Consider the following 14,163-nt stretch of genomic DNA (forward strand, 5'->3'; position numbering starts at 1 on the left):
GGCTCCCAACCGTGGAGGGGTGCTGCCCTGGGGAGGCGTGAAGAGCAGGCAAATGGGACGCAAGCTATTGACAGAAATAAACTGGGAATTATGGATAAAGCACCATTGACAATGGCCATTTACAACTTAATATTAGAATACGTCACAGACACCACATATTTTATATTTTGTGTTTCATATTCATTTTCAAGATTTCTATGTTGTTGAAAAGTAAATAATTGTCTCTCTATATATATGAAAGTGCTAGAAAGAATTATATGTTTGTGGCCAATCCTTTCACAGTGAGTTCTCGGGACCCATATGCTCTAGAAAGATGCCGTTATCACGGATAGCAAATTTTGTGTAGATTATCCATTCTAATTGAATGTTAAAAAAAAATAGTTGTTATTTCTTTATAACATTTTAAAGAGGTGCATTGGAAGTATTGAAATTTTACATGCAGTTATACATTCCAACACCACACATTTGTAGGGTTAGTATATCTCTCCGGCGTTTGTTTCATGGCCAAATGATAATGGAAAACGAAAAAAATGAAATGAAATCTTTGAGTTTTACATCCCACGGTTATGAAGGTTAGGCTAAAGGAGACGGTGATGATGAGAAATGAATGAAATGGTGCAATGAAGAAAGTGGGAGGAAACGGGAGAACCCCGAGAAAACCCACGAGCACGGTGTTAGTCTACCACAAGGTTCACTTGGGCTGGGGGCTGGGATCGAACCCGGGACCCCAAATACCAGAGATGAACGATCTACCACTGAGCCACCGCGCCCCCATAATGGAAAACGAAGTTTAAGCATTTCTCCAGTCTGAGATGAATCTATATTGTTTGGAGTGTTTTGCCCAATGAACGGCATATATCACTGACATTATAATTAATTGTATATGTAATGTATTAGTTTATTACATACTGCATGTAAGAAGAAAGAAAACACTGATCATACTTGAATTAGAAACTCCAACCGGAAGTAGACTCAAATCTTGCAAATGGTGCGAGATATTGCAAAGTAATCGAAAAAATCTCTTCTTTATGATACCCTTGGCTTTTTTTTTTTTTTTTTTTTTTTTATCAAGGTGTCTTTCAAGATGATGTGAGGAATGACATGGAGATTCATGCTCATATATGAATGATGCGCTGTGTAGACAGCGTAGGTTCAGCTAGTGTACATTAAAATGCTTTACAAAATTATGAAAAATGAGTAGTCCAAAATGCCTTTCAGTATATAATATGGAGTTTCAAAATCTTATGAAATAAGAACAAATTATTATTATTATTATTATTATTATTATTATTATTATTATTATTATTATTATTATTATTATTATTATTATTATTATTATTATTATTATACTTTGTTTTAAGTTAAAGATTGGATTACTATTACAGCATCTAATTATGAATACTGGAACACATACTTTAACATTGGCTGACAAGAGAAATTTAATTGACTCTGTATTTGTAGAAATCATGCTTGAAAACCTATCTAACTCAAACTATATATATATATATATATATATATATATATATATATATATATATATATATATATATATATATTTAAATATGTGGATTTTAAAGTTCCAATATACGATACAAGGGAAAAGTTTCTATTCCAACCTCATAATAGGAAACATATTTTAATTTCTATAGATGCATATCTTAAAATATGAGTTTATTTTAGAATTGTTAACATAACTTAGTAGTTGTTTTTATTATTACTTTTAATTTTTGACGTCTCAGTGTTTTAGGAATTGACATAAATTACACTGTCAGAGTTTACCTTATTATCAATTCATGTTAAAAAGTTAAATCATTATTTATCTCTTTTACTATATTTTAGTGTTAAAATAATGTTGTAGAATATGACAAAGTGCTACATTTTCCTGCGTTTCAGCTGTTCTTAGCACGTTAAATAAAGTCTATTATTATTATTATTATTATTATTATTATTATTATTATTATTATTATTATTATTATTATTATTATTATTATTATTGAAAATCTGAATTCAGTGCTAAATCTGTAATCACAGGACTCAAGTAAAAAGCACGTAGGCCAGCAAGCGCGAATAGAGCGGTGTTTGAAATACCTTCTCGAGAAAAGTGACGCAAGTCAAGAAACCTTAAGGTCCAAGTTCGTATCCCTCGCGAGAAATGTGACATAACACGAAATTTGCCATTTTTGTTCTAATACACTCTGATTCTGGGATAATTTTAAAGCTATATTTACAACACTTTTACACATAAAAGAAAAAAAAACATTGTGACTGTAAAATAACTTGAAAACAAGTTACGAGTTATGCCATTTTTCTCGCGAGGGATACGAGCTTGGACCATTAGGTTTTTGACTTGTGTCACTTTTCTCTAGAAGGTGTGAGGCAAGGTTGGAAACCTCTCATTTATAGAGTGCATAGGGATTTTAGATTGAAGTTTCGAAGCCAGGGGGTGCTCAAAAGGCTCAGGGTCTGACTCAAGCCTAAGAGAGAATATTGTACAATACGTATTTATTGAACTAAAATGTAGTAGAGGTAAAACATGTTATTTTGTGAATCTTCGCCTCCCCACGAAAAAGCAGTGTAGGTTCTTTGTAAAAGTTAAGATTATTTCAAGAAATTTGATGCCAACACTGACTCCCAAATATCTTTGAATAAACAAAGACACAAATGTCACGTGTTGCTTAATGTTGAAAAGGCCATTCCATTACCTTTGGAATGTGTGAGTACGCGTAAAAAGCAGCGTAAGGTTCGCAATATGTAGTTCTCAAGTTGTTGAGAATAGACTTTATGAAGCTATAGCTTTGTACATAGCTTTCTGAAGCTGTATACAGGGTGCTTCCAAACAATACCGACAACGTTTGGGAGGTGATTCATAACACCAAGATAAGACAAAAAGTATAGACCAACATGGCCGAAAACAGGAAAGAAATGAACTTTTAAAGCTCCATAACCCCGATACTATGGAATCTACTGTATTCGGGTCAAAACTTCACTTAGGTACTGGTATGTGCCCTATCTAAATTTCCACGTTTCAGAATCCTGCGGTACTTTTGCAACAATTTTTAAAGAGGTAATTTGTGAATACTTCAAATTACATGCCCGTAGCCAAGCCCCCTCTATAAAAATTGTTGTGGAAGTAAAGTAGGTTACTGAAACATGAATATTTGGATAGGGCATATACTACTTCCTAAGTGAAGTCTTAACCCGACAATACCATAATATCGGAGCTATGAACCTTTCAAGTTCATTTTTTCATGTTTTCGTTAGCCTATAACTCCAAAACGAAGTATTTCTGCACCCAGGTTGGTCTATACTTTTTGTTTTATATATATATGGAAATATGGAAATAATTTATTCATAAATAATAATTATCCATGTACTATTTTGATTTTTTTCTAGGTATACCCGAACTGGTGGTTCTTGAGACATTCCCCCGCCCAGGACTTCGTGTTGAGACAATCCTGTTAACTCAGTGCGCTCCTACCTGGACGGGAAACGTAGACACTGTATACCAGGCCATACGAATTCTCCTTTTGTACATGGTTCCGTTACTCTTTATGTCTGTCGCCTACTACCAGATCGTCCGAGTACTTTGGAGCTCCGATAACATCCCTGGACATTCAGACAATCAAAGCGGCTCAAATACCTGCAGTAGTTGTAAGTATTTGCATTATTTTTTCTATTTTATTCTGTTCAAAAATGATAATTTTTTTTCATATATTTGTGTGGTTTAAGTGATCGATCAATATTTTCAACTATCGAAATATTCATATCAAAACAGTCATATCCACGAATATATCATTCTTTTCATATTGTTGACACTTCAATTTTTATCTCTATGTTTTCAATATTTTGATATTTTTCGGCATTTGAATTTTCAATGTATCGATAGTTCAATATTGTTGGGATTTCGATTTATGACATTTTAATGCTTTTATGTATTTTGATATGTGATGAGTTAAATTTAGAGCGGTATAAGTAACTTTTTCAAAAAGGAATACTTGCGGAATCATTCTGTACCAGTCTATACAAAATGCTGAGCACATCAACGCAATGATAAAATAAAAAGCTATTATAACTGCAATGCCGATTATCAAAAACAAAATCGCAAATTTTGCGTTGCGTTGACGCAAACAGTTACGGAATGTGCCCGATAGTCGCAGAAATCAGATATAGGTAAGTCAATCTGTTATAGTCTGGAGGAAATCCATCGAAACTAAAAATTTCAGTATGTCTAATGTTTCTCGGTGGCTTTTACCTAATTTGAGGGTGCTGAATCTGAATCTGCTGGGTGTACAAATGTACACCTTGAGCGTTTCGAGTAATTCAAGATGGCGGCCAAAATGGCGGCTGTAAAATTGATAGGAATATTTTTGTATATTTTATCAAGATGGGTATCAAATTATATGTTTTTTGGATTGCAGATTCTAATAATAATGTCAAAAATGTTATAAAATTGATACAAATCGAGGTATTCAATATGGCACCCAATATGGTGGCCGTAAAATTGACAACAATATTTTTGGAGTATTGTATCGACATGGGTATCGAATTATATGTTTTTTGGGTTGCAGATTTCAATAGTTACTTCAAAAACCTTAGGAAATTGATAGAAATCAATATATTTAATATGGAATATTAGAATTCGCGACCCTCGAACTAGGTACATATTTCGAACAATATCTGATACACTGAAATTTTGGATTGGGTGTTGATGCTTTCTCCGTCATCGCAACTCACCTTGCTTGCGCTCCAGAACATTTTTTCCCACATTTTGGGCTTCTCTATATTTATTTACAAACCTTTCTGTGTGCAAAAGAAAACAAACAACACAAGCTTAGGTTTGCAGATTTTCTTATATTTTTTTCCTGGACGTTTTCTTAATCAAGAATTATGTTGCTGGCCACATTAATGCGAAATATGTACATTTACAAAATGCCGATGTTTCTATGTTACTCCGCAACAAAATAATAAATATCACAGATCAGTCACTTGTCAGTCTTCGTCAGAAGAAGTATCCATGTTTTCGTCTTCTGGATTCCTAGTATTTTGACGTGTGAAGATATTCTGGCGTTTAGAGGTTTCATAATTGCAGAAGTCAGTGCAGCTATTATGATTTGCCACTCAACCACAACGTCCTTTACACATGTTTTCAGAAGAACAGCTGCAACTCACCACCTTCAAGATGTTTTTCGGTGCCATCACAGTTCCCGATGGTACAGTAACTGGCTCCAATGTTTTGTTCAACTCATCACGATACCACCCAAAATGTGTCGGATCCATGTCTGGTGGGTCTGGTTTATCTGCTTGTTTCCAAATACAAGCCCGGAAATGAGCTCTTTTTACATTTTCAGAGAATGCCTCCGTAGTTGGTGGCAAGCTCTTCAATTTCGGCATATGTACGGCAGTCTTCTTTGACAATTTCTTCAGCCAGACATCTCTTCTGACATCAGACATTGTAGGGCCAGTTATCCTACTACTATAGCAAGAACTATAAACTCAGTTACCTCCTGAGTCACATCTTCAAGTAGTGATGTCTTATTTCCAAGCTTTTGAAGCTCCTTCCCACTTCGTAGTACTTTCATTGCCTTCTGCTTTCCAATGCCATAAGAGTAGGAACTGTATCGCAGCCAGAAAGAGAATGAAGTGCTAGTAAGTTTGAAACAATATCACGGTGTTTGGACACAGACAATCCAATGTCAATAACTCCTCTATGACTTTGAGTTGCCTCCATAAAAATGTTACAAGTAAGTTTTTGTGTGTTGTAGTGGTGCATCAGGAGGAGAAGAACATCCGTGTCATCACTAATTACATTTATTGTACAATTTCTGTCCAGCTGATTGGCTACCATCACTACTTGTGTGATAATTATGACATCAGCCTCTTCGTGAGTGTTTTTCATATCTGTACGTTTCTTGATACAATCAGCAGTTATTTCTGTTGTAACATCTTCTGGTCCAGTGATGAATAGGCTTTTGGTGGAATCTGATGGCAACACTTCTGTCATTATGTACTTGCAGATGAGCTGTACTAGTTGTACCTTATTCTTCGTAACATTCAGCACCACTTGTTGGGAGGGCAAGGACGTGTTGAAAGACAATTTATGATACCTGCTACATGTTGATCCTGTTCTGACGCTTCTTATTTCTCCTTTGGTTCTGTACTCCTTATATTAGTCAAATATCAGGTACACGTTGCATTTTTTCAATTTTTCAAGCACATATGACCGATACAATTTTATGCAGTCAAGAAAAGTTCCGTTAGATGGCCAGTTGATTACCCACAAAACAGCACAACCATCAAGTATGATAGCATCTTCGTGCTTGTACGATCTCTTAGACTTCTCTACCTGTAATATTTGTTTCAGTTTTGACTTACTTTTGCAGAACCTGGAAGTCCCATATTCATCAAAGATGTGGGGACAGCGGCAAGCTCATATGAAATCACTCCTTTAGCATCAATATCTCTTGTAGATGTGAGACACATTGCACGCGTGTACAAGAGTTCTGTGTCAATGACACCAATACTAGCTGTTCTTTTGACGTCATCGCAGGAAATATTACGAACCGTTGTTTAGATTGGATCGGAAAACCAGTTGGTAGTTTTTCTTCGTAAGAACACAACGCCTTCTCACCTATCTCAACAACATTATCAACATTCACTTTCTGGGAACAAATTTTCCCTGTCACAATATTCACAATAGTTTTTGGGTGATCATCGGTCTTCAGAGGATCTATACAATGAGACAGCATTTCCTTTAACTTAATTCGGTCTGCAGCATCTCCTTTTACTCGAGATGGCATTCCTTCCTTATGCTTAGTTATTTCCATATCTCGTCCAGCATCTCTCATGACATAAATGTCATTTACTAAACGACTGCAGGTGTGAAGGCTGAAAGCCCATCGCTTCACTGCTGATGGATTTAGTGTAAGTCCGATTATTCCTCCTGGTCCATGGCCATAACGCATAAATGTATTCTCAATGAACATGTCTGACCATATAGCATTCCAGATACCTGGTTTGTGACGCAGAACATGTTCGCCTTTCATAAATCGTTCTAGTATTTCACTTGGAAGTATCTCTTCTTTTGTTTCTGAGATATTTTTCCATCTGCTGCCATCTGTGCCATATGAAAATGCTGCCATCTGTGAGCACAAAATTAAGATTTTACGATTTATTATCACTCATGTCAGTAAATATTTTTTTTTCAAAAATAAGTTTCAGAAATGACAATATAAACCTGTTTTGCAGCCGCCATATTGAATATCTCGATTTGTATCAATTTCATAATATTTTTTACTTTATTATTGGAATCTGCAACCCAAAAAACATATAATTTGATACCCACCTTGATAAAATATTCAAAAATATTCCTGTCACTTTTACAGCCGCCATATTGGCTGCCATCTTGAATTATTCAAAATGCTCAAGGTGTACATTTGTACACCCGGCAGATTCAGATTCAGCACCCTCAAATGAGCTAAAAACCGCTGAAAAACATTAGACATACTGACATTTTTGGTTTGGTCCAAAAGTAGGGTTTTTCCTCCTGACTATTAACAGGAAACGTAAGTCAGAGCTTTATTCAATGTCCAACACATGGCACTGTCAGTGCTATCGGTAGAGAAAACAGCTATTTTTTTTTCCAGCCCCTGCGGATTCAAAGAATCTTTGAGAAGCCCTCATCTCCCTCCTTTACCAATTGGATGCAGTTTTCATATTGTAGAGAAAATAGCATTTTATTATTATTATTATTATCAGTCAAATCTCAGCTCCTTTACAGGATTTCGCCCTCTATCAGAGTGGAGTTTTAGGATATGTTCTGTTTCAGATATCGTTGTTGGGCATTAAAAGGGACTAAGAACGAATGTATCTAGTATGGAGTAAGAGCTTTAACTTAACACGAGTCATAAACACTTTTCATTAGTGTCCACCAACCTATGGTTGAGGTGGAAAAGTAGAAAATGATCTAGGATCTATGAAGTTATTTTATGACATAATAGTTCGATATAAAGGGCAGACGCGGTAATGCATTTGTATCGTTGTAATCTTCTTGAGAATATTCTGCTTTCTCTCCTCAACCTATAGATTGGTGGGCAACATGGAAATTTAAAAACTTTTCTCTTCCTTGGAAGAGCTGTTTTATACTTTGATAAGGTCTCTTCTTCATGACTACATCTAGATATTCTATTCTTGGTCTTCCTGGTTTTCCTTCTATCTTTCCCTTTATCAGCACGGTGATCCAATCGGTGTGTCAAATAAGGTGATCAAGCATGATGTGTCTTCTTTTTCCTATTATCTTCATGATCTGTCGTCCTTCATTAGCTTCCTTTGGTACGGCTTCATTCCTTTTCCTTTTGGTCCATTATATGCGCAGCACCACATTTCAAATGCTTCCAGCTTGGATATTTCAGCTTTTCTCAATGTCCACGTCTCTGATCCATAAAGCGCCACGCTCCATACCAGTGTCTTAACAAATCGTTTACGAACGTGCAATGATACATTTCTTGATGTTAGCAGTCCTCTTTTCCTACTGAATGCTTGTTTAGCCTGCGCTGTTATGGAATTTACGTCTTTTTCACTTCTTCAGTCCGAGGATATTAGACTTCCTAAATAGGGAAACGTCTTAACGTCTTGGATTTTCTTCCCTTGTAGCCATATGGGAATATTAAAGTTTCAATATATTATACACTTAAACTTCGTTAATCTGTACCCCCCCCCCATAAGCCGGGCTTAGAGTTTTCACCTTTTGGCAAGCCTACATCTAGATTCTTATCGAATATGTAAAGATCGCCGTTCCTTATACCCAAATTTGTACATGCAACGATTTATTAACAACAATACTCTTTGTTTATTAAGGAATAAATACATTAACGAATGAAAATTGTGGACGTGGGTGCAATAGGTGTTTAACCAATAAAAATTTAAAAATAAGAAACACAGGCCCAATGTTTTCCATTCTCTTCTTCAAACTATTTTACAGAATTTATATTTGGCGGTTAGTAGGCCAATACAATCAAACTCTCATACAATATGCTGCAATGTAGATTTGTATATGATTTGAGATTTATTTTGTAATTTTGTTTATTTTAATGTTGGATGCCTAGAGTGATTAGACCACTATAACACACAGGTCCACAATTACTGTGAAACTTTAAAATCAAAAACGCACGAAACAGAAAACTCGGGCAGGTTTTTGGCGGTTAGTTGAACAGATGTTATAAACCATTAACCAATACAAATAAAGAATAATGTCATTAGTATAGTTATTTCGCTGCTGCCAATACGAATAATTTACTGAAGCGATTGATTATCGATACCTCGATAGTCATAGCTACACATTGTGTGTCGAAGTTTCAATTGCCATTTGCATATTTTGTATGTTTCGAATAATTTGGCGTCTCACCAAATTATACTGACAAGTAAACCTTACGTTTGGGTGAATCGAGTTGCTGACTGAGACACATATGAGAAAGTAGTACTAAATATGGTCAGTATTTCAGTGAAGTTGTAGGTGCGAAGCTCCAGGGGTTTAGGAGATACAGCTACCAGAACATCACATGGAAGTACAGAATAGTCTTCATACAGTTGGAGGTAAATGCTCTGTAAGACCTCTTGTAACGACAAAAGGTGAATAACAAATATATAGGTACATATTAGCACTAGGGGGAAGTCATATAGAAAGGGTATACCTTACGGCGGCAAACTTGAAATCCGCCATTTTGAATTAAGGTTAAGTTTTTAAAATAGGAATAGGGTCATGTGATACATGATTTAAGGCGCAAATTTAACCAGAAGAACAATGGTGACGTTAATTTTTATTTACGCGCAATTGGTAAAAAGTTACAGGGAAATTAAATATTGATGCAGCATATGTATTAGTCCTTTACCCCACCTTGTAAATTTTGTGTTAATGATAATAATTAAATAAAAAGCAGGTGGATAAATATTAGGTCTATGGTAAGAGTTGCCTTGATGGCGGCCATGTTCAAATCCGCCATTTTGAATCAGACAAAAGTTTTAAACAAAACGCATAACAGTGACACCTTATTAATAGCAAATTTTACCATAAATCCAACGGTATAACCATTTTTGCTTTATCATTAACCAGCATTCGTTACGCCACCATTGTATTTCTGATTAACTTCTAGCCCAAGTCATCTATTGCATTACTCTATTCCCATTTAATTTTGTGTTGGTTAGCAGCCGCACTGACTTTTGGACTCACATTCACCGTCAGCTGTTCGAAGCAGTTTGCACTGAATTGACGTATTAGTTTTCGGGCTCATTTTTACAAACATGATAATATATTTTTGGTTTATATGGTGGCTGAAATATTTTTGCTTTGAAATGAGCCCAGAATTTCTCAATAGGACGGATTTGTGGCACATTTGGTGGATTGCGCTTTCTGCGCAAAAACTCCACTACCTTTCGGCCCAGTAGCTGCTACGTCTCTATTGCATAGTGAGAGGATGCTAAATTAGGCCAAAAGATATAATAACCATTCAAATAGTTTTCTTTGATAAATGGAATTTCGAATACATTTATTTTGTTAAATATATTTTGATTAATTGCACCCTTTGATTGCTTATGAAAATGTGTCCAAGAATGATAATTTCTGCTTATTGCCATCCAGATCAGTAGTTTCTATGGAAATTTAGTTTTGAATTTAAATTTTACGGATTCAGGAACAGGAATGTGACCAGATTCAAAGTACGACATATCTCCACTAAAATCATACACATTCATATCAATACGTATATGTTTTATCATCCATTATTACGTCCTTATTATCATTAAAGGCACGAAAATTGTCCCTGGCAATTCTGTTCAGAATGACTTTTTGTTTCTTTATTTCGTTTCACACTTGCATATGGAGCATCTCTTTTTTGTCTTCCTTTTGATTTCCAGTTCCAGTAGCCACTTCCTTACAACATCACGACTCACTTTTAATGCAAGTCCAGGGCTTGAAATGGTATATGCGTCACTAGCGTCCGTCAGTGACTCAATGCTCTCTTTGATTTGTTTTCGTCATAGGCCTAATCATTTTTTCTTTCCTTCCTCTTCTCTTGTTTTCATTGAAATCCCACCTTTGGTCCTTTTTAATGTTCTGTACACATAGTTGCACGACTCAATCCTTCTTCCTGAAAGTGCTTCAATACTTCAACGCAGTGGCGTAGCACATTTTTGCGGGCCCCCCTGCAAAGTATAGAGAAGGGGCCCTAGTTGTAAAGCCGATAGAAGTAATGTTGAGGTTCTGCTTCTTTAAATCTTTATTCATCGCAAGACTTCGGGGGCCCCTATACCTCGGGGCCCCCCCGCACTGCGGGGGTTGCGGGGGCAGCTGCTACGCCACTGCTTCAACGTCAGAGAGTCCCGCATTCCTCAGCACAAAATCTCGAACATGAGTTCGATTGACTTCCGCTTTCGACGGCTGCATATTTTCCGCTGACTGTCTCCTCAGCTGATACTGCCTGTAATCGCATAACAGAGGGTTCATTTGCAAGCCTACCGTAAAACTTTTAGGGGGCCAGCAAAAATTTAGGGGGGATGCCCCCCTGGATACGAGCCCTGGGTGTAATGCATGAAACAGTGCAAACAACAGTCTGCTAGGATGTGTGTGCCATGAATAATAGTGTTCAAAATAGTGTCTCACTTGAATCCACAGCAGGTTATACACCTAATTAGTCCGAATAAACGATATTTTACTATATATTAACGATATATTATATATTTACGATAATAATCACAAATTGTATAAGAGAATCAATCAGTAATAATAACGAGTAGAACTTGAATATTCTTCATGAAGTTTCCATTCGTCCTACAAACCATAGTCTGGTGATGTAATGAGAAATCCTTTAAGTCCATTTTAATTCTTAAAAAATGTCGACCCTTTCCGTGTGTACTAACAATACAACATGCACAATGAATATTTTCGTCTTCACTAGTGGCATTGCAAACAGTCTATCGTATATATAGAATTCACTAATTATACAAAGCAGCGCATAATTTAGTTTACTCATATAGTTAGTCATATTTACATTTTCAAGAATAAACTGACTTATGCGCCATCTTGTATTTGCTAATGAAAAAGGAATTATTAAAATTTGCCCTTATCTATCGCAATCCCGAAAGTTTATTGTCCCAGAAATAAAAGCTTACAATAGACATTGTTGTCAGCAAGCCGTAATCAGGATTGTTGCTAACCATTTCGTTAAGATTCAGTTTTGTCCTACTGATATTTCCCTAAATACTTCATAACACAGCCAGCCTGAGTTTTCCATGTAAATCAAGTATTTCATCCATCTTAAATGGTACCGGTATGAATAAACATCTTGATTATAGTGCAGTTGTCCCCTTTCTTCAGCAATTCGTCTGGTGTTCCGAGAAAAAATGCAAACCGAACGCAAAATCTCAAAAAGCGTCACTTTTTAGCTCGTAGTTGCGTAATATAATTTTTAGTACTTAAATCCCATAGTTGAGTCGTTGTTTGGAAAGATTTCGAAATGTTGCACAAATAGCTGTATATTTCCCGAAAAGATGGCTACCGTAGTAAACTCCATGTTTCGATATTCAATAACATGCTGTAAATCGATAAATCAACGGTTATGCGTAAATTTATTAGATGGATTATATCAGATTTTGCGGCAATAATGATCACTTCCAGTATATGGTACCTAATGTACTTTCAGAAGATAGGGCATTTCCAGCATGACCGGAAGTGACCAACTCCGGTACCGGTTGCCTTCTTTCGTCAAGACGAGTTGATTGATACGAGAAGTAATCGGAAAGTAAGGTTACAACGCCTGCAGTGAAACATGTATATATGATTTCATACAACCAATACAGCCAACATGTATTTATTTGTTGGCTTTAGGTTATTTTCCGACGTAGTCTCCATATCGGCTAAGCGACTTGTTGCATCGTGGGATGAGTTTGAAGATTCTCTCCTGGTAGAAACCCTGTCGTCCCGTGTTTAGCCACGTTGTAGCGAAGTATTTCACCTGCTCGACTGAACCGAGGCGTCGGTCTCCTAGGAGCCCCTTCAACTGCAAGAGCAGGTGACGTGATCATTCTGTTGACCTGAATTAGCTCCTCCAGCCAAGCTCTGTTCAAATCTGTTGATGCCGTGCTGGTTCGGGCATTGCGTTCCTCCTACGTGACGTTTTCTCTACCAGCCGCAAACGTTTGACACCATTGTGCGACATGCTGACGAGACATTACAGTCTCTTCGTAAACCTGTACCAGCTGCCGATGAATTTCAGGCACGTTTACATGTTTCGCCCACAGAAATCGAATAACTGACCAGGCTTCTTCGCGAGACCAGTTTTTCAAATGAGTCACCACTTGTGTTTACCTACAACTAGCGCCATAGGTAGCGGGTGGCTGAAACACTACACAGTTGCCAACGCCATGTATTAAAATTATCACACACTCCCCGCCAAGTTCCTCTATAACAGACGAAACTCCAGAAATATTGACCTTGTAACCTTAGTTTCAGATCCTGCCTCGTATACAGATTGCATGTGTGCAATCATTGGATATAACCCACCCTCAGAAAGTGCATTATTCCAAATTTTGACACTTTGTTTAGTATCCCTTTCATATATATTCTAAAGCTGATCGCCCTAATCTTAAACAAATCGATAATCCGTACGATATACAGTGACCTTTAGCTGTTATGTAAAAGCGTAGCAGACAGTCATTGGTGCTTGGGCTAGGTGAATGAAACATAGGCTGTGACGCAATGTTGTCATGTGGCAAAACGTGGCAGCGAAGCATCCGCCACGTATGCGAGCAAGTCACAGATACTCATATGAATATGTAGAGTACAAAGACGTGGCAACGTAGTAGCTTTCTCATTTGCTAAAAACTTTTAAAGGGAACTCGTAATACGGTCTTGAAATGCCATAAATGATGTCCCTTAGCATATTCTTCACTTTCACTTTATATCACTTTCTTTATTTATCTGTTTGTTCATCTATAACCCACATCAAAGTAAATGGAAGTTATATGAGTAATGGCATAGCACACGCACATTTTTGGGGTATCTCGGAACGGAAATCTCAATTGACTGACTATCTCTTTCGGCATTCTTCATTGGCCATTGACATTACATATAAACCTTGCATTTACTCTCATCCGCATAGTTCTGAGAAGTCCTTG

The 14,163-nt window shown here is 36.6% G+C and overlaps 1 protein-coding gene across 1 annotated transcript in view; it reads left to right on the forward strand.

Moving 5' to 3' along the window:
* Window positions 1-14,163, forward strand: part of LOC145671191 (orexin receptor type 2-like) — a 466,286-nt gene that overhangs the window by 25,344 nt on the left and 426,779 nt on the right. The window contains exon 2 of the mRNA XM_081740045.1: window positions 3,394-3,651. Coding sequence (XP_081596171.1) covers window positions 3,394-3,651 — 258 coding nt within the window. The remainder of the gene's footprint in view (window positions 1-3,393; window positions 3,652-14,163) is intronic.

This window comes from Thermobia domestica, chromosome 2 (genome assembly GCF_964235325.1).
Source record: "Thermobia domestica chromosome 2, izTheDome1.hap1.1, whole genome shotgun sequence".
Taxonomy (NCBI): domain Eukaryota; kingdom Metazoa; phylum Arthropoda; class Insecta; order Zygentoma; family Lepismatidae; genus Thermobia; species Thermobia domestica.